Below are 25,954 nucleotides of genomic sequence, written 5' to 3' on the forward strand. Positions count from 1 at the left end.
TCATGTGAATAAATATTTTGCAATCAAGACGGATTATAAGTAACATTGAACAGGAAAAGCATTAGTTTTTTTTAAATATAGCTTCTTTTCCGCTGATACATATACTGGAGTCTGACAAAAATGTGAAATACCGCAAGAAATGTATGATGGAACATAATTGCAGATGCTAAACCAGCCTTCAGGTTGCGCTGTATTATTTGATCATGAATGGCATCTGTGTAATGTCCTAAATAAGTTGCAAGTGTCAGTCATGATCAGAACAATGTTCTGTGAGTGAATTACGTTGGAGCTACGTGACTTCGAAAGTTGGCAAATTGTTGGTGCTCCTATGGTGTATGTGCTTTCGTAACCAAGGTAGCCGAAGTTTTTGACGTTTAAAGAGGCACCGTATCGAAGTGTTGTACCTCATACAAGGAAAATGGGAATACATCAACCGATAAGTCAAAACGCGGACGAAAGTGTGTGTTGGGTTATCTTGACAGACTGCCATTAAAGAGGATTGTGACGAAAAATAAGAAGACGACAGCTGCAAGAGTCACTGACTGCAGAACCGAATGTCGTACTCACCAACCCTGTCAGCACCGAAATAACACGAAGAGGGCTTCATAAGAAGGAAATTTCATGGCGAGCTGGAATTCCAAACTAATCTTTTTGTAATGCAAATGCCCGTAGCAGGAAAGCGAGTTGCCGAAGCCATAAAACCTGGACTATAGAGCGATGGAAAAAAGTGATTTGGTGGATGAGTGTTTTGCACACTGCTTCCAACTTCTGGCAGTTTACGTTCCAAGAGTGAAACAAGATCTGGGCTCGGTGATCGTCTGGTATTCCATGGGCCTCGCGGTTACCCTGCAAGGTCGCATTACTTTCAAGGATTATGTGACCATTTGGGCTGATCAGGTCCAACCCGTGCTACTATATTTGCTGCCCAATGGTGATGCTGTGTCCCGAGACGACAGGAACCCTCTCCACACAGTTCGCAACATCCAGGACTGGTTTTGTGAGGACGACGATGAATTGTCACACATCCCGTGGTCACCACAGTCACCAGATTTCACTGTTACTGAGCCTCTGTTGTTCATATGTTCATATGTGTGTGAAATCGTATGGGACTTAACTGCTAAGGTTATCAGTTCCTAAGCTTACACACTACTTAACCTAAATTATCCTAAGGACAAACACACACACCCATGCCCGAGGGAGGACTTGAACCTCCGCCGGGACCAGCCGCACAGTCCATGCCTCTGTTGTCCACTTTGGAGAGAGGGATGCGTGATCGCTATCAACCTATATCACGGTTTCCTGAACTTGCCGCTATTTAGCTGGAATAATGACGTAAGAGTCCCTTGAGCACGGTTCAGGACCTGTATTTATCCACTGCGAGACGATTGGAAGCTATTTTGAATACCAAAGCTTTTCCTACACCGTTTTAGGAATGGTAATATGTTGTGTGTTTAGTGTATCCAAGTTTTTTGGTCACTAACTTCATGAAGCAATAAAGCTGTCTAGAAGAAAATCCATAATTATCAATATGCGTAGATTAGTACTGGTAGTGGTTGGATATTAATTTACTTAACAGGAGTAGCATGCAGTGTCTGCTTCTGCCATCAACGTATAAAATTAAGTTGTTACACAACCCTCAAGGGGATCTGTGGCACTCCGTGTTTAAATGAATGACTTAATCAGTCACAGCTAAAACTATATCTGCACTCCGCAAACTACCTTTTGCTCTCTCGCAGCTGGTATTTGTGTATCACTGTCACTTCCCTCGTTTCCTGTTCCAATCGCGACTAGTGCTAGGCAAGAACGCTTTTTGCTAAGCTACTGTGTGACCTCTAATCTTTCTAATTTTGCCTGATGGTCTTTTCCCGAGATATAAGCAGTAGGAAGCACTATATTGGTCGACTCTTCTAGAACCGGACGCTCTCGGGATTTTAACAGTAAGCCACACAGAGGTACAGAACGCCCGTGTTGCAGCGTGCAAAAATTTCTGTTAACTATATTCAACGTTGTAATTTATTTTTCAAATACGCGTTTCGGAGAACATCTTCACCAATGTTCAAATTGCTATTGACAATATTTCACTGTGTTGAAGCTGTGTCGATAGTTAGAAGATTATTGATTATTGATCGTTTGGTGTTTTATCGCGAACTGCATGACACTGAAGATATCTGACACGCTTACCGCTGATATAAACAGTTAGCGCTCCATTTAAATGCACTGAGTCAGAGAAAGTTCTCACAGTCAGCATGTTTATGTGGCGTATTAAAAATGTCCTACCCCCCTATGAACCATGGACCTTGCCGTTGGTGGGGAGGCTTGCGTGCCTCAGCGATACAGATGGCCGTACCGTAGGTGCAACCACAACGGAGGGGTACCTGTTGAGAGGCCAGACAAACGTTTGGTTCCTGAAGAGGGGCAGCAGCCTTTTCAGTAGTTGCAGGGGCAACAGTCTGGATGATTGACTGATCTGGCCTTGTAACACTAACCAAAACGGCCTTGCTGTGCTGGTACTGCGAACGGCTGAAAGCAAGGGGAGACTACAGCCGTAATTTTTCCCGATGGCATGCAGCTTTACTGTATGGTTAAATGATGATGGCGTCCTCTTGGGTAAAATATTCCGGAGGTAAAATAGTCCCCCATTTGGATCTCCGGGCAGGGACTACTCAAGAAGACGTCGTTATCAGGAGAAATAAAACTGGAGTTCTACGGATCGGAGCGTGGAATGTCAGATCCCTTAATCGGGCAGGTAGGTTAGAAAATATAAAAAGGGAAATGGATAGGTTGAAGTTAGATATAGTGGGAATTAGTGAAGTTCGGTGGCAGGAGGAACAAGACTTTTGGTCAGGTGAATACAGGGTTATAAATACAAAATCAAATACGGGTAATGCAGGAGTGGGTTTAATAATGAATAAAAAAATAGGAGCGCGGGTAAGCTACTACCAACAGCATAGTGAACGCATTATTGTTGCCAAGATAGATACGAAGCCCATGCCTACTACAGTAGTACAAGTTTATATGCCAACTAGCTCTGCAGATGATGAAGAAATTGATGAAATGTATGATCAGATAAAAGAAATTATTCAGGTAGTGAAGGGAGACGAAAATTTAATAGTCATGGGTGACTGGAATTCGAGAGTAGGAAAAGGGAGAGAAGGAAACATAGTGGGTGAATATGGATTGGGGGAGAGAAATGAAAGAGGAAGCCGTCTGGTAGAATTTTGCACAGAGCATAACTTAATCATAGCTAACACTTGGTTCAAGAATCATAAAAGAAGGTTGTATACATGGAAGAATCCTGAAGATACTAGAAGGTATCAGATAGATTATATAATGGTAAGACAGAGATTTAGGAATCAGATTTTAAATTGTAAGACATTTCCAGGGGCAGATGTGGACTCTGACCACAATCTATTGGTCATGAACTGTAGATTAAAACTGAAGAAACTGCAAAAAGGTGGGAATTTAAGGAGATGGGACCTGGATAAACTGACTAAACCAGAGGTTGTACAGAGTTTCAGGGAGAGCATAAGGGAACAATTGACAGGAATGGGGGAAAGAAATACAGTAGAAGAAGAATGGGTAGCTCTGAGGGATGAAGTAGTGAAGACAGCGGAGGATCAAGTAGGTAAAAAGACGAGGGCTAGTAGAAATCCTTGGGTAACAGAAGAAATATTGAATTTAATTGATGAAAGGAGAAAATATAAAAATGCAGTAAATCAAGCAGGCAAAAGGGAATACAAACGTCTCAAAAATGAGATCGACAGGAAGTGCAAAATGGCTAAGCAGGGATGGCTAGAGGACAAATGTAAGGATGTAGAGGCTTATCTCACTAGGGGTAAGATAGATACTGCCTACAGGAAAATTAAAGAGACCTTTTGAGAAAAGAGAGCAACTTGTATGAATATCAAGAGCTTAGATCGAAACCCAGTTCTAGGCAAAGAAGGGAAAGCAGAAAGATGGAAGGAGTATATAGAGGGTCTATACAAGGGCGATGTACTTGAGGACAATATTATGGAAATGGAAGAGGATGTAGATGAAGATGAAATGGGAGATACGATAATGCGTGAAGAGTTTGACAGAGCACTGAAAGACCTGAGTCGAAACAAGGCCCTGGGAGTAGACAACATTCCATTGGAACTACTGACGGCCTTGAGAGAGCCAGTCCTGACAAAACTCTACCATCTGGTGAGCAAGATGTATGAGACAGGCGAAATACCCTCAGACTTCAAGAAGAATATAATAATTCCAATCCCAAAGAAAGCAGGTGTTGACAGATGGGAAAATTACCGAATTATCAGTTTAATAAGTCACAGCTGCAAAATACTAATGCGAATTCCTTACAGACGAATGGAAAAACTGGTAGAAGCCGACCTCGGCGAAGATCAGCTTGGATTCCGCAGATATGTTGGAACACGTGAGGCAATACTGACCCTACGACTTATCTTAGAAAATAGATTAAGGAAAGGCAAACCTACGTTTCTAGCATTTGTAGACTTAGAGAAAGCTTTTGACAATGTTGACTGGAATACTCTCTTTCAAATTCTGGAGATGGCAGGGGTAAAATACAGGGAACGAAAGGCTATTTACAATTTGTACAGAAACAAGATGGCAGTTATAAGAGTCGAGGAGCATGAAAGGGAAGCAGTGGTTGGGAAGGGAGTGAGACAGGGTTGTAGCCTCTCCCAAATGCAATTCAATCTGTATATTGAGCAAGCAGTAAAGGAAACAAAAGAAAAGTTCGGAGTAAGTATTAAAATCCATGGAGAAGAAATAAAAACGTTGAGGTTCGCCGATGACATTGTAATTCTGTCAGAGACAGCAAAGGACTTGGAAGAGCAGTTGAACGGAATGGACAGTGTCTTGAAAGGAGGGTATAAGATGAACATCAACAAAATCAAAACGAGGATAATGGAATGTAGCCGAATTAAGTCGGGTGATGCTGAGGGAAGTAGATTAGGAAATAAGGCACTTAAAGTAGTAAAGGAGTTTTGCTATTTGGAGAGCAAAATAACTGATGATGGTCGAAGTAGAGAGGATATAGTATGTAGACTGGCAATGGCAAGGAAAGCGTTTCTGACGAAGAGAAATTTGATAACGTCGAGTATAGATTTAAGTGTCAGGAAGTCGTTTCTGAAAGTATTTGTATGGAGTGTAGCGATGTATGGAAGTGAAACATGGACGATAAATAGTTTGGACAAGAAGAGAATAGAAGCTTTCGAAATGTGGTGCTGCAGAAGAATGCTGAGGATTAGATGGGTAGATCACATAACTAACGAGGAGGTATTGAATAGAATTGGGGAGAAGAGGAGTTTGTGGCACAACTTGACAAGAAGAAGGGACCGGTTGGTAGGACATGTTCTGAGGCATCAAGGGATCACAAGTTTAGCATTGGAGCGCAGCGTGGAGGGTAAAAATCGTAGAGGGAGACCAAGAGATGAATACACTAAGCAGATTCAGAAGGATGTAGGTTGCAGTAAGTACTGGGAGATGAAGAAGCTTGCACAGGATAGAGTAGAATGGAGAGCTGCATCAAAGCAGTCTCAGGACTGAAGACGACAACAACAACAACAACATAAAAAATGTGTGTTATTAACTGTTAAAGAAATCTAGTTTGACGTGATATACAATTAAAACAAGTTCTCAACAAGTAATTATTTATCAACGCTCAGTACACAGCCATCACATGAATGAATGAACGAATGCCTAATTGCGAAGACCGCTGCCCATTTCTCAGGCAGAAGGATTTCGACGTTGTCTACGATGACGTTCTAGCCCCGCCCCTTGGCGTCTTCGCTTTTCTATTGAGCCAGTGCATAAATTGGCTAGAAAAACAGCACTGCTTTAATAGCAGCTGAAGATGACGAGTAACAGTATCGTGGAAACAGTGTGCAATGTACGTTTTGCAAAATGACTGTGTAGACGATGTGGCCTACTTTACACCATATTTTAGTTCTACGTGATGATGCTTTGCTGAGTGTATTTATATGTTTTGACGATGCCATAACGGATTCTTCACATTAGGACATGGTGTAGAACAGATCTGAAGGTGGTCATTACTAACTGAAACTGGTCATCGTCAAAGGACTTTATATTGTGATCAAAGACATTAATAAAAAACATTAGAACTCATGTCCTCTCCTTTCTCCACCGTCTCACTGACTCCCCTTTTCGCTCCTCATCCATCTCTCTGTGCTGACGTAAGCTGTCGCCAGCACACAATGCAACAAAGAGGTTGTGAGAAGATCGATAGAGGACAAAGACAGACTCACAAGAAACGTGCCGCCAACGCCTTCTCAGCCGCCAATATTTAGATCGCCGCCGCGGACCAGAGGACCGAATCAGTCATCCAGTGAGTCAACGAGTCGAGTCATTAGTTGTAGCCCTGTGGGAATCGCAGTTGCACTTAGCTCAGTCACTAGCTCAAAGTTAGTCAGTACCTAGCAACCAGAGTAGTGTATATAGCAGAACGTGTACTTCACCAGCAAAGTGGCTAATGTGGACTATTATGTAGAGCTTGTACCACAACATCCGGGTTATCTTAAGTAAATTCTTGTTCTTACTAATAAAGAACCCAGTTAATATATGCGCGCAGTTTGTGTTATAGAAGAGGATAGCAGCCACCAAACAACATCCTCTGCTTTCTTCCCATGGTAAAAGCCTTAGGTGAATACGAGATGACGTAAAACTCTGAGCTAAACTCCTAACTTTTCTTCCTTTTGGCTTTGTCATTGGCAGACAAAATTTTCAGTGCAGCCCAATGACAGATCGCCGTTTCGTGGCCACGCCTTTCTGTGCAGGGTGGAAATTTCCTATCTGGTGTAGGATGGTGTGTGCCTCGGGAATTGGCATCTTTCTCACGATTTCACATTCTCATGATGTTTTTCTTCATTCAGAAGCTGTTGTGAGAATAGGTACACAACACTTCTTTATTACTGCTCTCTCTGCTTGATACCTGGACAGACTCATGTTTTGGCTTCGTCTCAGAGTCTGCTGGCGTCCGTGATTTATAAGAAACGTTCTCACTGTCGAGAAAATAATGTTCTTACGAACTCTGACTTCTTTCACTCGCCTCCCTGCGTGAATTCTCCGCGCTTTGTGTACACTCCTCCCTTCCTCCCTGTGCCTGTGGATGTTAGAATTGTCGGCACATTCCTGCTTTCTGAGGCAGGTAAGATTACTGCTGCCAGGCCAGAAGAACTCACGTGCTTTCACATGTACATTCTTGACATTTCCTTCTAATGGCTGCAGGTGTCCATCAGTTTTCGGCACGCTTCTCACTGTCAGCAAGGCTATTCGCAACGTGCCCCTTCTTGACTGAGGCGAGGGCGTCCGCCCGACTTCCCACTGTATGCGTGCAGAATGGCTGCAGTGTCCTCTTCTCAGGCACTTGCCACAGGGTGTCCGGCTCCCTCCTCCTCTATGGCCGCTGGCGCTGCGAGATCGCGAAAGTGGCTGCGGACGATGGTACCACAATCTATGAAGGAGCTCCACTTCGACCCCTTTGAGTAATATAGGAGCCCCAACTTATTACCTAGCAAAACATCTGATATCTCTTTTGAGCCCTTTAGCAGGGAAATGTGAATACCACATGCAGAATCCAGAAGCTTTTATACGTTGACTGAAGAGTCCGCGGCTCGAACCAACTAATATTTAAAGGAGTTTTGATGTGGTCTCTTTGTTCACCCAAATGCCTCTGGTGGCTTCACCTCAACTCATAGGAGCTAACCTGGAAAAGTATATCTTACTCATTTTCTTACCTCGGTTTACTTTTTATTTGACGACCAATATTTTGAACAGACTGACGGTGTTGCTGTAGGTAGGCCTCTGTCCCCATAGTAGCTACTCTTTTGTGGAAGACTTAGAGGGCAACGCTCTTCAGTCGGCAATTGTGGAACTTAAATATTTATGGAGGTGTGCAGAAGATAACTTAGTGGTTTGGCCGCATGGAACACCAACACTTCCGTGATTTTTGGAACATGTTAACTGTTTCCATCCGAACACCTGCTTCACCACAGAAGTGAAGAAAAATGGAAACCTACCAGTTCTAGATGTCACGGTTCATAGAAAAGAAGACGACCCCTTGTACCACTATGTTTCTTAAGCTCCCGCACAATGATCATCACTATCTACGAGATACTGTCATCATTCACTGCAATGCAGTGATGTGTTACGGACTCTCGTTCATAGGACTGGAGCTACCTAAGATCCAGAGAACTAATCCGCAGGGGTCTGTGTTTGTCCAAATGGTATACTTTGATAAGCAGTTTCTCAGTGCATTTCGACCAGCACGTGCCAAACCCCAAGAGCAGCCAGAAGCAACTGAAAACTCCACGAGAGTAGTTTATTTACCTGAGTTGGTGGAGTGTCCCTTACAATCAGCAGGCTATTTAAGAAACTTTGAGTAAAGAGTGTCTTCCACTCACCGGCTCGACTGAAAACGATGATGGGCTTCGTTGAAAACGATCTAGGTCTATGTTGATTGGGATTATAAAAACTCCGGTGCTATTGTGTGAAGTCTCACATTGGCCAGACGTGTCGCGCTATTGAAGACAGAGGCGATGTACATAGACATCACACAAAATTGGGTCAGGCTAAAAAGTTCTGCTGTTGTAGAACAGTCTTGACACAGGACACGGCGTGAACTACGAAGAGACCAAGATACTCTCGTACGCCTCCATGTACTGGGATTCCATTACTAATGAAGCATTGGAAATGCATACAACTAACGACTTAATTAACAGAGAAACGAGATTTCAACTCAGCAAAGCATGGGAACCAGCACTGGCGGAATTAAGGCATCGTCGGCTGCAAACAAACGATTGAAATGAGTCAATACAGATGGGGAATCTAAGGCAGGACGGCTGAGCCGGGCGCCAGCGGCGCACATGCGAGGAATATGCTGTTTGCGGCCGTACGAAAGACGTTAAAATAACTAGACTCCCTGAGAGCGCTGCAGGCGCTGGTTATTTTGTAGCTTCGCCTGAACGTCATTGTGATGGTAAGAGTATTAGGTTTAAGTGTATTGTGGCTTGTAAGGACACAGATCGAACATTTATACATTTACTGGTGCATGCAAACAGTATTTGTCGTACGTAACTCTGCAAATATTCCAGTGTAAGTGAAAAAAATGGTAAAGAGTGGTGCAGCATTCAATTGCACGAATAAATTTGGGAAAGGCACCAATACTACCTCTCACTGATCGGTGGATATGTTTAAATGTTTTGTATTATTGATTTTCAATCATAGCACTTACATTTTGAGAAGGGACACATCATTGACTTTACATTTTTTTTAACAGTAGCTGCTATTTTTTACAGTACTAGTGGACATGAGATTCGAAAGTAAATACATTTCATTTCAAAAGTTGAAATATTAAACGATGACATAGTACAATTCGTGCACATGCTGAAGTACTAAGCTGCATTTGGTTGTGAATGAATAGTTATGGCAAATTTCCTGTAGTTCGTATAAAAATCCTTGAACAGTGACTGGTTTGCTCATAAATTAAATGACTATGTTGTAGTTTGATATTTAAATGAAACGTAATGTTTGGGACATAACACAAAGGAAGATGAAATTAGAATTATATATTAATACCTTCAGCTGCTGACGGGCGTTGATATACACTCCTGGAAATGGAAAAAAGAACACATTGACACCAGTGTGTCAGACCCACCATACTTGCTCCGGACACTGCGAGAGGGCTGTACAAGCAATGATCACACGCACGGCACAGCGGACACACCAGGAACCGCGGTGTTGGCCGTCGAATGGCGCTAGCTGCGCAGCATTTGTGCACCGCTGCCGTCAGTGTCAGCCAGTTTGCCGTGGCATACGGAGCTCCATCGCAGTCTTTAACACTGGTAGCATGCCGCGACAGCGTGGACGTGAACCGTATGTGCAGTTGACGGACTTTGAGCGAGGGCGTATAGTGGGCATGCGGGAGGCCGGGTGGACGTACCGCCGAATTGCTCAACACGTGGGGCGTGAGGTCTCCACAGTACATCGATGTTGTCGCCAGTGGTCGGCGGAAGGTGCACGTGCCCGTCGACCTGGGACCGGACCGCAGCGACGCACGGATGCACGCCAAGACCGTAGGATCCTACGCAGTGCCGTAGGGGACCGCACCGCCACTTCCCAGCAAATTAGGGACACTGTTGCTCCTGGGGTATCGGCGAGGACCATTCGCAACCGTCTCCATGAAGCTGGGCTACGGTCCCGCACACCGTTAGGCCGTCTTCCGCTCACGCCCCAACATCGTGCAGCCCGCCTCCAGTGGTGTCGCGACAGGCGTGAATGGAGGGACGAATGGAGACGTGTCGTCTTCAGCGATGAGAGTCGCTTCTGCCTTGGTGCCAATGATGGTCGTATGCGTGTTTGGCGCCGTGCAGGTGAGCGCCACAATCAGGACTGCATACGACCGAGGCACACAGGGCCAACACCCGGCATCATGGTGTGGGGAGCGATCTCCTACACTGGCCGTACACCACTGGTGATCGTCGAGGGGACACTGAATAGTGCACGGTACATCCAAACCGTCATCGAACCCATCGTTCTACCATTCCTAGACCAGCAAGGGAACTTGCTGTTCCAACAGGACAATGGACGTCCGCATGTATCCCGTGCCACCCAACGTGCTCTAGAAGGTGTAAGTCAACTACCCTGGCCAGCAAGATCTCCGGATCTGTCCCCCATTGAGCATGTTTGGGACTGGATGAAGCGTCGTCTCACGCGGTCTGCACGTCCAGCACGAACGCTGGTCCAACTGAGGCGCCAGGTGGAAATGGCATTTCAAGCCGTTCCACAGGACTACAGCCAGCATCTCTACGATCGTCTCCATGGGAGAATAGCAGCCTCCATTGCTGCGAAAGGTGGATATACACTGTACTAATGCCGACATTGTGCATGCTCTGTTGCCTGTGTCTATGTGCCTGTGGTTCTGTCAGTGTGATCATGTGATGTATCTGACCCCCAGGAATGTGTCAATAAAGTTTCCCCTTCCTGGGACAATGAATTCACGGTGTTCTTATTTCAATTTCCAGGAGTGTATATCAACGGGGAGAGGTGAAAATGTGTGCCCCGACCGGGACTCGAACCCGGGATCTCCCGCTTACATGGCAGACGCTCTATCCATCCTTTTTTTTCGGTATTGTTCGTTCCGTTTGGTCTGGGCGGACGTCACAAGACATCCGTTCAGTTGATCGGTTGATTACTTTACTCAGTTTTTTATTACAGAGGGCGAGAAGCCTCCTGACCGAACATGCTGAGCTACGGTGCCGGCTCCATCTGAGCTACCGAGGGCACAGAAGATAGTGCCACTGCAGGGACTGTCTCGCGCACGCCTCCTGCGAGACCCACATTCTCGCCTTAATTGTCCACACACTGCATTCGTAGTGTCCCTACCCAACAAACTCATTACTCGTGGAAGACATTCTTACCAAGTCCCGTAAGAGTTCGGGTAATAAGTGTGCATCCGCACAGAAGAGGAAGGTCATGGCCGGTATTGCCAGAACTATATACTTATATGGATATGGTGTCTGTTCTTTCGGACATGTCCGAAAGAACAGACACCATATCCATGTAAGTACAAAGGAAGATATGTTATAACCAAAGGCGCCTAAGTTTACCACCATAAAAGCCGCCTTTCAAATTGTCCGCTGTTCACAGTAGACCACTTATGGGATTGTGGGGCCCTGCGCCGCACTCTTCCCGCGTCGTGCATGTGAAGTCAGCGGCAGGGGGCTCTGGATGTCGACGTCATCTACAATTCGTATACTATGACGTTGCAGCCCCCCCCCCCCCATGCCTTTCGCGTCTGCGCTTTTCTAGCGAGCCACCCCGTAAACTGGCGAGCCCAACAGCAATGCAATAGCACCTGAAGGTGACGAGCCTCTGTCTTGTGGAAATATTGAGCAGTTTACACAACACCATCCGACGTAATCAGTCTACGTGAACCACTGAATCAGAATGAAACTCACTGGATAATAAACATGTCTTTTGAAACGTGCATTAGGAAAATAAAAGATGAAGTTGGAGACGAGTGAAAAAAATATATCTAAAATTACACAAGTGTCTTGTGTTTCGGCTAAAGAGCTTGAATCTCCTTATAGTAAAATGTATTTTGTTATTCCATTTTAATATTGCTTATATTCCTTAATTTCCATACTATTTCCATTGAACAATGCCTCCTATATAGATTTTGTTAAAGCTGACTGAAGCAGTACATTAACTATATTTGTGGAGTTGAATTTTCAAGCAAGCAGTAATAATAAAGGCACGTAAAAATCAGTATTAATACATCGTGCCTTGCTGCATCATTTCTCGTACGTATGTTTGCAGAGCCAGTTCCGGCCTGAGAATGACTCCGCCGGCTCCGACCGCTGGTGGGTGCCAGTAACTTACACGTGTTCTCCACTCGAAGACAACCAGCCGCTCATTGAAGGGCTGGTGTGGCTGCCTCCACATGAGAATGCCATCGTGCCCATTGACCAGACCAAGTGCAAGTGGCTCATTTTCAACATGGGGCACAAGGGTAAGTAACGAGACTTATCTGAGTAACATTTTCTCAGTTATTTTTGGAGGTGTAATCCATTTGATTCTTAACATAGCTATTATGATCAGTCCACGACACATGTATGTGAAATACCTGAGTTAACAGTGCTCTATGTAGGCCTTCATAAATTCCATTCATATCGGAACACAAATTAATTCTGCGGTATGAGGAGGAGGAGGAGGAGGAGGAGGAGGAGGAGGAGGGATTGGAGGGGGGGGGGGGAGGGTTATCCGGAAACTAAGGTTACAATGCAGGTAGCTTTAGCATGGAATGTCCGTGAGGGAAGTTGGTACCATTGCCGTGCAGCGAGAACCGGCAGAAGGAACGAGCATTGCCAACAGCCAGTAGCTCGTCGATTAGTGTTATAGTGAGTGTTAGAAATGAGCGTTCTCATTCCGGCTCCCGCCAAGTGCGAAGGGCGCGCTGTAATTTGCTACCTAAATTCAAGGCCATGAACGTCGCTGCGATTCATCGCGAAATTGTTTCAGTTTATGGAGAGGGCGTAATGTCAAGGCAGCATGTGACGAAATGGGTACGGAATTTCAATTCTGAAAGGACGGAAATTCACGATGAAGACAGAAGCGCAAGGCCGTCTGTTGTGACTGATAATGTGGTGCAGAAAATTGAAGAGCATCTTCTCTCTGATCGCCGTTCGACAGTTGTCGACCTGCACGCAGTTTGTCCAAAAATTTCACGAGCTGTTGTCCGTAAAATCGTAAATGATCGACTAAAATATCGCACGTTGTGTGCGCTGTGGGTGCCCAAGATCTTACCGAAGGACACAAAATGAACAGAGTCAGAGCCGCTTGCGAATTTCTTGAGAGTTTTGAGACTGAAGGTGAGCCTTTTCTCAGCTCTATAGTGACAGGGGATGAAACTTGGACTTATCACCGTATTCCAGTGGGCAAACGACAATCAATGCAGTGTCGCCATACTCATACTCATTCTCCTTCCGCCTAAAAATTCGAAACGCAGCAAACAGTGAGGAAAATCATGGTGTCAATGTTTTGGGACAGAAAAGGGGTCTGCCGGCCGTTGTGACCTAGCGGTTCTAGGGGCTTCAGTCCGGAACCGCGCGACTGCTACGGTCGCAGGTTCGAATCCTGCCTCGGGCATGGGTGTGTGTGATGTCCTTAGGTTAGTTAGGTTTAAGTAGTTCTAAGTTCTAGGGGACTGATGACCTCAGATGTTAAGTCCCATAGTGCTCGGAGCCATTTAGATAAGGGGTTCTCCTTGATGATATTTTGGAAAGGGGTGAAACAATAAATGCTGCAAGGTATTGTGAGACCAACAAGAAACTTCGCAGAGCCATACAAAACAACTGTCGCGGGATGCTGACACCGGAAGTCTTTTCTTCATGACACCGCGCGTAAGCACAGGGCTCTTGCGAACACAAGAGTTGTTGACTTCGTTTTTTTGGGTTATTTTAAGCTACCCCACTCACAGCCCCGATCTCGCACCTAGTGACTATCATAGGTTCACTACACTGAAGCAACACCTTCGTGGAAAATATTTTTCCAACGACAACGAGGTGAAAATCGAAGTGAAGAACTGGCTCAAAAGGCGGTAGGAGACGTCTATGATACAGGAATCAAAAAACTAGTCCCATGGATGACAAAATGTATTGATATAAATGGTGATAATGTGGAAAAATAATGCAAGACCTATCCTACAATGCATGTAAATTTTATTAAAATAAATTCATTTTTTATACTTCAAAACATTCTTGTAACTTTACTTTCCGGATTAGCCTCGTATATAAAGGACTACAGAGACTGAAGGACAGTTCAATTGGATGAGACTACGACATTACACCATTCTGTTAAAGCTTTTTAGGCAAGCTACACAAAAAATAAAACTAGGATGATCAGACGGTAATTTGACACTCTCTCATCTCAACTGTGAGCCTAGTGCCCTAACCAGTATGCCACGTCTTTAAGTATGTGAAATTAGAACCTACAAAAGTGATAAAGCAGCTCCAGTTGTACAAGCGGTCTAATATCAAAACAAATACACGTTTTTGTTTGTTCTACTGCATAAGAATTTATTAGGTATACCATGTGGAACGTATCGACTGTATTTGGTCAAAAAGTACGCCACACTGGAAGTGAGCTGCAACAGAACTAACCGCAGGCAGGCAGGAGTGTTGTGCGTTGTGAAGCAAAACACTGCCGACAGGTTCTCTGACCGAGAACTGGGTGTTTGTGTTATCATCATCATCATCATCATCATCATCATAATTAGTGAGAGTGGCTAGAGTGGACTGTGTAATAAATTGGACTGTGTAAGAATTGGGACTTTGTACGGACGCTGATGACCGCGCAGTTGAGCGCCCCACAAACCAAAACAACATCATCATCAACATCACTGCCAACAGGCATTGTGAAGCAGAGCCACCTGGGCGTAGTACTGCAACAACCGACGCTGCAATATGCTAATGAAAGGATGGAAGCCTTTCCTCATTTGTCACCATAGAGGTTTTAATAGTACATGCCGTCAGCTCTAAGTGAACATAGTCTGGAGCGTATAATCAATCAGACACTCGTGAATTAAAACATTCTTATATCAATATCACAGCCTACAACACGAGCCTGTGACACCTGAAGCGACATCCTGGAAGGCAGCACGGGGTCTGCTGTTCGACCACTGGACAGGGCAGCCTGCCCTGAGTCACGAAAGCAGCTGACACCAGAGCAGAGGGCCGCCAGCTAGCTAGAGGGAGATCACGGCAACCCCTGCGCAATTGTCGGCTGCGCTGCTGCACTATCATCACAGTCGCAGTCGTTACCGACAGTGACATTCGAGTGACGCCATGCTCCGTCCTGCTATTTGCACCTTCAGTAATGCTGAATTTCTATTCTTTTGCATGAGAAGCAACTGGACGCCTCCACCAAACTATTCCTGATGTATTTAGGCTGACGGCAGAGTAAAGAAATTAATTAAACAAATCTACTGTCGCCCTGACGTCTCATTTCACTCTTCATGGGTCATCTAACTCTAGTGTCAGATCATTGACGTCAGCTTCTTAGAGCAACATTTGAACTTACAGCCTATGGTACAGTGAGTCCAAAAATTTTGATGGTATTTTGATCACGGAGAAAAGGTTTGGCCGTCGTGTATTTTGTTAAGAAGACTTTGCTGTAAGTAGAAAAAAATGGTTCAAATGGCTCTGAGCGCTATGAGACTTAACATCTAAGGTCATCAGTCCCCTAAAACTTAGAACTACTTAAACCTAACTAAGCCAAGGACATCACACACGTTCATGCCCAAGGCAGGATTCGAACCTGCGACCGTAGTGGTCGCGAGGTTCCAGATTGAAGCGCCTAGAACCGCTCGCTCAGCCACAGCGGCCCGCCTGTAAGTAGAAAATCAGTGCATTTGTGTAGCTTTAGAGGTAATTGATGTCACGGTCGGATAGTGCCCGTTAGGAGGGCACTGTGTAGCCTTGACGGCCACTCAGAGCCATGTATGGAATCAGTTCTGGTAAAATGTTATACACATGTAATCGTTGGGGGCATATGGCTAGGCAATGCAGAGAGTCGAGATCGCTCATAATTAGACACAAGGATTAAGTTAATGCATTTTGTTTTCTGGTCTTGTGAGTGTTCGTTCTCAAAATGAGTGTGGCCATGAGAAAGCTTCGACAGGAACAGAGACTCAAGATGTGTCAGTGCCAGAAGCAGTACATATTGTTAGAAAAGGTAGCACAATTAACAGTGAATAATACAGAACTGAATCGTGGTAGTCACAATGGGTTGTAGATTTGTCAGTCGCAAGTTTAATTTCTCCTTTTACTTGTAAGTCGGCCGAGAATTTGTAGGGCTTTGTAAGAGACCTTGGAAATCTGGCTGAAATGGAAAGGTGGTCTGATAAGGAATTATTGAGTGTTGCAAAATTGAAACTAACTTATCTAGGGTATACAGAAGCTCTTAAGGGAACCACAACATTCGAAGAATTTAAAGAAGTGTTAGTTCAGAGATATACAAAACGAAATAGTGCAAGAACTAAGAAAAATACGGAAACTATGGAATAACTTGAGAATAGTACAAGGAAAATTAAGGGATGCAATTATGAATTACGACAGGATGCCGCAATCGATGAAATCATTTTCAAGAAGCTGAGCAGAGGGCACTCGATGATTTTTCTAAGGGGGTTGTATGCACAAATCTCAAGATGTGTGCGGACAGGGAGTCTGATGGATTTGCACACAATAGAGCAGTTAGCTATAGAGCGTGAGGAGATCGACTTGTCGATTGGAATGCAGGGTAAACGGACAGTGTTTGCAGTTAGTATAAAATGTTTCAGGTGTGGACGAACGGGCATGTAAGGAGGCAGTGTCGCCAGCCTCAGGGTGATGTGGATAAAGTAAGAGGAAGCATTAGTCTTAGGGGTACAATAATGTGTTAAATGCCAATGTGAATCCCAGGTCCACCTATGGTCATTCCCAGTAAGACTGGATGCTACAAAATCGTTTGCAGAGGTGGGTTGTGCGATAAGAGGAATGATAGGAAAGAAGGGTTGCAGGATATTATTGGGCAAAGGGACCCATGTGTCGGTCACCAATAGTAATCTGATGAAACGTAAGCAGTGGGACCCACCACAGTACAGATTGCGTGGAATGGGGAATAATGATGTCACACCATTACGATCGGTGGACATAGACTTTTGCCTGGATGCGGTTCAATTTAAACAATGTGTAGAGATTGTGCCACATGTGAGTGAGGACTACGACATGATTCTGGGATTAGATATCTTATATCGGTATTGTGCCATAATCGATCTTTGGCAACATTGGGTTGAACTTCACGGAAAAATGTTTCAGGCTAGGTGAAGCCACTGCCAGTGCAGCGATGTCGCTAGCGGAGTCTGTCGCGAAAGACTAACCGATTAAATCGTGAATGGTCCCACTAAGACTTGATTCACACGATTATGTACCTAAAGATAGGGGGAAATCACTTTGGGTCAGGAAGAGGAATGGGCCATGAGGGGCGTCAGCCATGGGCAATCGCCAGACGCCATTGAAACTGCATTGCGAGAAAAAGTGGGGCACCTAGAGTGAAGTAATAGGGAACAGATGGAAAAATTACATCTGGAATTTAAGAATTTATTTTTTCCAGAAGGGCCATGCACATTACAACACCGCATACCAACACGAAATGAATCACCAGTCTGCCGTAAACCATACAGAATACTTAGGTACTTAGTTTTGGAGGAATTTATCGATCAACAGCTGAAAGATGGAATAAGTGAAGAAAGCAATAGTGCATGGTGATCAGGGATAGTCTTCTTTCCAAAAAAAAAAAAAAAAAATCAACGGAGGAACACGAAAATATAGGTTTTGTTGTGATTGCAGACATCTAAATGCGAAAACCATAACGGAGGCCTACCCTTTGCCAACCATCACAGAAACCTTGGGACATTTAGGGCAATGCAAAAATTTTTCAACAAAGGATCTGAAGAGTGATTATCATCAGATAGAGGTTGCTCCACAGAATCGACAAAAGACAGCATTTTCGGAACGCCCTGTACGCTACCAATTGAGAAGAATGCTGTTCGAATTTAAAAAATGCACCTGCAAGGTTTCAGAGATTTTCGGACAGAGAACTCAGGCGTTTAAAACCGTCGCAATGCTTAGTGTATGTCGATGACATAATCGTCTATGAGAGTGATGTGAAACAGCATATGCAGCGATTAAAGGAAGTATTCCTAAGGTTAAAAGCAGCGAAGTTAGCATTGAGGACAGAAAAGTGTAATTTTGTTATGGAAGAGGTAGCATACCTAGGTCATATCATAAGTAGAGGCGGGATTACAGAAGACCCCAAGATTAATTAAAGCTGTACGTGAATTTCCTGTACCAGAGTCTGTAAAGGAGTTGCAATCATTCTTAGGAGTCGCGAACTAACAGCGCTGGTTCGTTCAAATGGCTCTGAGCACTATGCGACTTAACTTCTGAGGTCATCAGTCGCCTAGAACTCAGAACTAATTAAACCTAACGAACCTAAGGACATCACACACATCCATGCCCGAGGCAGGATTCGAACCTGCGTCCGTAGCGGTCGCTCGGTTCCAGACTTTAGCGCCTAGAACCGCACGGCCACTCCGGCCGGCAGCGCTGGTTAGTAAAAGGATTTGTGGATATTGGCAAACTGTTGGCATAGTAGTTAAAAAGGGTACTAAACCTGTGTGGTCACATGAATGCCAGCATACTTTTGAGGAGCTAAAAGAAACTTTAACATAGATTCCGAATTGGTACTTCCGAATTTTACACGAGAATTTGTTTGATCATGTGATGATGTCATATAAGGTAGAAGCTGTAGAACACCAGAAACTTACACATCAAGACAACTAAATTCTGCAGTAAGAAATTATTCCACAATGGGGAAAGAGATGTTAAGCTTTGTTTATGGAATCACATACTTCAAATGTTATCTGTATGGTAAAAAGTTCAGGGTAATAACAGATAGTGCGGCATTAAAATGGCTGCTGAGGTTAAAGGATCCTTCTAGTAGGTTGACACAATGGGCCGTAAGACAAAGTGCATCTGATTTCATAGTCAAGCATAAACCTTGGAAGAAGTACGGAAATGCAGAGGGCTTAAGTAGAAAAGTAGCAGTATTACATAACGGGGGCAATGAACATAATGAATGGCAAACTTCACAGAGAGCGAATGCCGAATGTAAGCAGTATTTTAAGCAATCGCAGTTTTGTATGCAAGATAGCTTGGTATGCAAAGGAACCAAATTGGGACTGCGAAGCTAAGTAATAGTGTGCTACAAGCAGCTCATGATCACATATTAGCGGGCCATGAAAGGTGCAGATCTACCAACAGAAGAGTAGCAGAAAGGTGTTGATGGAGGAACAGGCAGACGAACTAAATCAGTATGAGCGGAATTGCATATAGTGCGCACAGGGATCGGATTAGTGTCGAACAAGACTACCATTGCAGAGGTTACCTGAAGCATTAGCGCCATTCGAATTTCTTGTGCTGTTGTTTTAGGTACATTCAGTAAAACACCTGCAAGGAATAAGTACATACTCATTATCATAGGGCGAACGGCCTTGCATTGGGGTAACACCGGTTCCCGTCAGATCACCGACGTTAAGCGCTGTCGGGCTTGGCTAGCACTTGGATGGGTGACCGTTCGGTCTGCCGAGCGCTGTTGGCAGGCGGGGTGCACACAGCCCTTGTGAGGTAAATTGATGAGTTACTTGACTGAGAGGTAGCGGCCCAGATCACGAAAACTGACAACGGCTGGGAGAGCGGTGTGTTACCCACACGCCCCTCCATATCCGCACCCAGTGACGCCTATAGGCTAAGGATGACACGGCGGTCGGTCAGTACGTAAGAGTCTTTCGAGGCCGGGGGAAGCTTACGTTAGCAAGGGGGCTAGAACTAAACGGGAGTGGTTTGTTACTAAATGGAACAGTGTGCGAGATAATGGAACCTTCTTTCCATCTGACCGCCACGATGTCAGGGATAATTCACCTTAATATTTCGCCGTCACGTTTTTATTGGCAAGAGGAGCTCATGGAAGTGCTACCTGCCACAAATTTAACCAGCTTAAATCCTACTCTAGGATCAGAATTAAGATAGTCCATAAACACGCTTCTGAAACAGTGGGAAGGACGAGTCTCCCTGGAAACCTTTTGCAGCATGTAAATTTACGTCTGGAAAATCAGCACCGGAAAGAGACAACGTAGACTATTGTCATACCAACCACTACAGCAGCACTTGTTCTGCTGAGCGTAGTCCTTACGGTACGTAGAAGACGAAGCATAAGACTGAGTCCAGACCCAGCTGTCGTTCAGATTTCAGTGGTCGTGTACTAAAATATTCTCGTCTCAGTATCAAAACCTACGTCATGAGTCTGTGACACCCGTAGCAACATCCTGGATTGCAGTATGGGGTCCACTGTTCGACCACAGGATAGAGCAGCCTGCCCTGAGTCATGAAAGCAACTGCCGCCAGAGTAGAGAGCCGCCTGATGGCTGGAGGGAGGTCACGGCCACCCCCGGGGAACTGTCAGCTGTGCTGCTGCACCGTCATCGCGGAGACGTCACTGACAGCGGCATTCGAGTGACGCCTTGCTCAACCCCACCCTTTCCGCTGTCAGGAATGCTGGACCAGCACTGTTTCGCATGAGAGGCAACTGGACACCGCCACCAAGCTGTTCCTGATGAACTACACCTGAGAGCCGGAACAGAAAAGTTAATTAAACAAATTTACTGTTGTCCTGATCTCTGATTTCACTCTTCATTGGTGGCAATCCATTGGTCATCTACGACATGCATATAGAGTTACTTTATACGATTCAAACCAGGTACAATATTGTTGGTGTACATCTGCAGTTGATCTTCATAAAGGTAACACAGTCATAAATTAATTAAATGAATGTGGCGTTTTGCACTTGGTCTGTACTATATAGATTTCTTCTTTGTTCCAAAACTAAGATTGGCTTTTTAAGCCATTATGTAGTGTTTACCTAGAAAAAAGATGCCGTACTTAAGAAAATGGCAGTGTATTCACGTAGTGTGCTTCCTTTCATTTGGTTTACAGATTTTACTGTTACTGGTGGTTTCACAGATATTTGCTGTAGATAAGGTGGAAAATTTGCAAAGATGTAACACTGGGTAGTGGCTTAAAACGCCCGAGCTAGTTGTGAATCGAAGAACAAAACTAAAGCGCAAATAGAAAATTACACATTCATTTAATCTGAAGTTAACTATTGATTAAACTAAGTGGCTCGTATAACAATTATGCAACTATAGCTGTTTACACACTGACATAATAAATGATACTTTAGTTGTAACAACGTGCAGCAAGTTGTGTATTGGCCATCACAACCCTGGCATTTGGTTTGTTGTTCCAAAGGGATCGATAGGTTTGCCATGGCATTAAAACCCGATGATCTGTGGAACAGGCCAGATGTGTCATTGCACACGAATGTTGTTCATTACTAGCAGCTGAAGTTTTCGACTGACCGAAGTGAGTATCTTCTTCGTATGGAACATGTCAGGGTAGTATATAAGTCTGCAGTGTTTCGTGGCCTTTGTCGTTGCAGATTAAACATTCTGTGTCGCTAGACCATTCGTATTCCTCTTAAAAAAAGTTTTGGCTTTCAGATGCTTCTGCTGGCATCTTCTTTATGATTCAGCTGGTGCCACTGGACGGCTGAACATGTCTAAAGACAGTGTCGCCTCACTTTTTTTATATATAATAGGCTATTTTCCCTAGCTTTTTCGGAGAAGTGATGAAACTCTGACTGCTATTCGTGGACCATGAATACACTGGGTAAACACTGAAATCAGGTACTACCTGACCACGATATTATTGCACTTAGCCCTGCATTGCCATTACCGGAAATATGCAGCGACGTCATAGTAAACAAGTGCAGTGGTGAGTAAGTAAAGCGCGACGCAAATGATATCAAGACAATTTTGCATATACACACAACAGAAAAAGTTTTGCATCACCCTGGTTCCCAGAACTCCTGAAGATAGACGTTGACTGTGGATATTGTATCACAGACACAGTCCCTTTGACTGTTCAGAGATGTCATGAAACCCTCCCAAAGATATAAACAACGATGTATGAGCAGCGCCTATTAGACGGAGGGGGTCCGACAGCCGATCAGTTCAGGCATTCCGCCTGGAAGGGGGTACACGGCTCGTGTTCTCTGTAGTTCAACCATGCCTAGACGGTCAATACCGCGGTTCGATCGCGTGCGCATTGTTACTTTGTGCCAGGAAGGGCTCTCAACAAGTGTCCAGGCGTCTCGGAGTGAACCAAAGCGCTGTTGTTCGTACATGGAGATACAGAGTGACAGGAACTGTCGATAACATTCTTCGCTCAGGCAGCCCAAGCACTACTACTGCAGTGGATAGCCGCTACCTACGGATTATGGCTCGGAGGAACCCTGACAGCAACGCCACCATGTTGAATAATGTTTCTCGTGCAACCACAGGACGTCGTGTTAAGACTCAAACTGCGCGCAATAGGCTGCATGATGCGCAACTTCACTCTCGACGTCCATGGCGAGGTCCATCTTTGCAACCACGACACCACGCAGCGCGGTACAGATGGGCCCAACAACATGCCGGATGGACCGCTCAGGATTGGCATCACATTCCCTTCACCGATGAATGTCGCATATGCTTTCAACCACACAATCGTCGGAGACGTGTTTGGAGACAACCCGGTCAGGCTGAACACCTTAGACACACTGCCCAGCGAGTGCAGCTGTACGATACGTGAATGCCATCCTCCGACCGACAGTGCAACCATATCGGCAGCATATTGGCGAGGCATTCGTCTTCATGGACGACAGTTCGCGCCCTCATCGTGCACATGTTGTGAATAACTTCCTTCAGGATAACGACATCTAGACACTAGAGTGGCCAGCATGTTCTCCAGACATGAACCGTATCGAACATGCCTGGGATAGATTGAAAAGTGTTGTTCATGGACGTCGTGACCCACCAACCACTCAACCACTCTGAGGGATCAACGCCGAATCGCCATTGAGGAGTGGGACTATCTGGGCCAACAGTGCCTTGATGAACTTGTGGATAGTATGCCACGACGAATACAGGCATGCATCAGTGCATGAGGACGTGCTACTGGGTATTAGAGGTACCGGTGTGTACAGCAATCTGGACCACCATGTCTGAAGGTCTCTCTGTATGGTGGGACAATATGCAAAGTGTGGTTTCCTGAGCAATGAAAAAGGGCGGAAATGATGTTTATGTTGATCTCTCTTCCAATTTTCTGTACAGGTTCCGGAACTCACGGAACCGAGGTGATGCAAAACTTCTTTTATTATGTGTACTATCAACTGTTTCAGAGTGTCCTCGTGAAGGATCACGGGAAAAACCCACGACAAGTGAGTGGAATAATATTGTGGTCGACTAATACGGAAGAAAGGGCAATCCAAAACATTATTGATAATTTTTCTATGGGTTGGAACCACAGCCATGTAATACTTTTTAAATGAAACTTTCGCCCTTTGGCAGTATGGATCCACTATACACTCATGGTTTCGGCTTTTGGCCATTTTCAAGTACCACACTGAATATAGATGGCCTCGTGGGATCTTCGCCGCATTCGAACCCTACCATTAGCTCTTATCAACCGAAATCGAGACTCATCTGACCAGACCACAGTTTTCCAGTCGTCTAGGGTCCAAGCGATATGATCATGTGCCAGGAGAGAAGGTGCACGCAATGTGCTGTTAGCAAAAGGCACTCGCATCGGTCGTCTGCTGCCATAGGCCACTGACGCCAAATTTCGCCGCACTGTCCTAACTTTCGTCATATGTGCCACAATGATTTCTGCAGTTATTTCACGCAGTGTTGCTTAGCTGTTAGCACGAACAACTCTACGCAAGCGCCACTGCTCTTGATAGTTAGGTGGAGGTCATTGGCCACTGCGTGGTCCGTGATGAGAGGTAGTGCCTAAAATTGGTATTCTCGGCACACTCTTGACACTGTGGATGTCGGGAGATTGAATTCCCTGACGATTTCCGAAATAAAATGTTCCATGCGTCTAGCTCCAACTCCCATACCGCGATCAAAGTCTGTTATTCACGTCGTGCGGCCATAATCATGTCGGAAACCTTTTTACATGAATCGCCTGAATATAAATGACCGGTCCGTCAATGCACTGCCATTTCATACCTTGTGTACGGGGTACTAACGCCATTGGTACATGTGTGTATTGTTATGTTACGACTTTTGTCACCTCAGTGTACATGAAACCACAGTGGACCAGAAAATATGTAACATTATGTCAATGTGATGTAGCATCGATAAAAATCGCTTTAAATTAAAAGATTTAAAAAATTCTTGAGAGTGTGTTACTTACATGCTGGGCATGATAAGACTTTTGATTATATAATGTAGGTGTCACAGCTTAAAAATGAAAACATATTCACAAAGTGTTTGGCAGAAATAAAACGAACATATGTGACATACACTGGATAGAATGGTAATCAGAAACAGTCGTCATACACTGAAGCGCCACTGAAACTGGTATAGGCATGCGTATTCAAATACAGAGATACGTGAACAGGCAGAAGACGGCGCCGCGGTCGGCAACGCCTATATAAGACAACAAGGCCACTGCCCTACCCTACCCACACACCATACATGTAAGAAAAGGAGGGTAAATAGGAATGGGAAAAGGAAGGAACATGAAGATATAGCTCGAATGCTTATATAAATGCTAATGTAGTACAGCATTCACACAATGTAGTTATATAACTTCATAAAGAAGGTAATAATTACAAAAGAATGAAATCTTTTAATAAATACAGCAATCCATTCATGTCATATTATAGCTAATACTAAAGCCAGCTGTCGGCTGCGCCTTACAATTATTTTTTAAGCCATTTCTTTCGTGGATAAATCACATTTCCTTAAAATCCTCTCAATATGTCAGGCTTCTACTTTTCTTATAGGTACTTTTATGTGATAACTTCATTCTACATCGCTCTGGACGGTTTCTCTTAGGTATTTCACAATTCTTACAGTTTCCAATGATTTATCTGCTATATTCTGGAAACTGGCATTGGGACGGATGTGGTCCCTCACATGTTCTATCACGGACATATCTGAGGACCTGGATGGCCACGAGAGTACCTCAACATCACGCAAACAATTCATAAAGACACGTGCCATGCGTGGACGAGTAATGTCCTGTTGAAAAATGCCCCCCCCCCCCCCCCCCGATTGAGTCTCACGTGATGACCGCGGCATACGGCGGTGCCGCCAGTTCCCTCAGTCACTACCAGACGTGACCTGAAGTCATACTTGATGTCGCCCCACACCATAACGCCAGGAGTAACACCGCTGTGACTCCCAAACGGAAGAATGGGACCTCATCTCACGTCGCCGTCATACTTGCCGTCGATGATCATCTGGGGTAGCCGGCCGTGGTGGCCGAGCGATTCTAGGCGCTCAGTCCGGAACCGCGCAACTGCTACGGTCGCAGGTTCGAATCCTGCCTCGGGCATCGATGAGTGTGATGTCCTTAGATTTGTTAGGTTTAAGTAGTTCTAAGTTCTAGGGGACTGATGACCACAGATGTTAAGTCCCATAGTGCTCAAAGCCATTTGAACCATTTTTGAACCATCATCTGGGGTAGCGCAAAATTGCGATTCATCGCTGAACACGATGTGACTCCATTCATCAGCAGTCCATGCTGCCCACTTACGGCACCACTCCAAGCACAGCCTAGGCATGGGACGGAAATTCCCTAGTCAGCTGCTCCTAGTCGCTGACCAGTGATGCGGTATAAGATAGAATGTTGCACATAGTGCATTAATTGTTCTCGGATGGCAGATGCAGATGTGAAAGAGTTATGATGTGCTTGGTGCACAGGGTGGTGATCGTACATAATGG

The 25,954-nt window shown here is 44.8% G+C and overlaps 1 protein-coding gene across 1 annotated transcript in view; it reads left to right on the forward strand.

Annotated features, from left to right (window-relative positions):
* LOC124721803 (aminopeptidase M1-C-like) overlaps positions 1-25,954 on the forward strand; it is a 437,502-nt gene that overhangs the window by 308,359 nt on the left and 103,189 nt on the right. Inside the window, exon 10 of the mRNA XM_047246924.1 lies at positions 12,340-12,532. Within this exon, the coding sequence (XP_047102880.1) occupies positions 12,340-12,532 (193 nt within the window). The remainder of the gene's footprint in view (positions 1-12,339; positions 12,533-25,954) is intronic.

This window comes from Schistocerca piceifrons, chromosome X (assembly GCF_021461385.2).
Source record: "Schistocerca piceifrons isolate TAMUIC-IGC-003096 chromosome X, iqSchPice1.1, whole genome shotgun sequence".
Lineage (NCBI taxonomy): Eukaryota > Metazoa > Arthropoda > Insecta > Orthoptera > Acrididae > Schistocerca > Schistocerca piceifrons.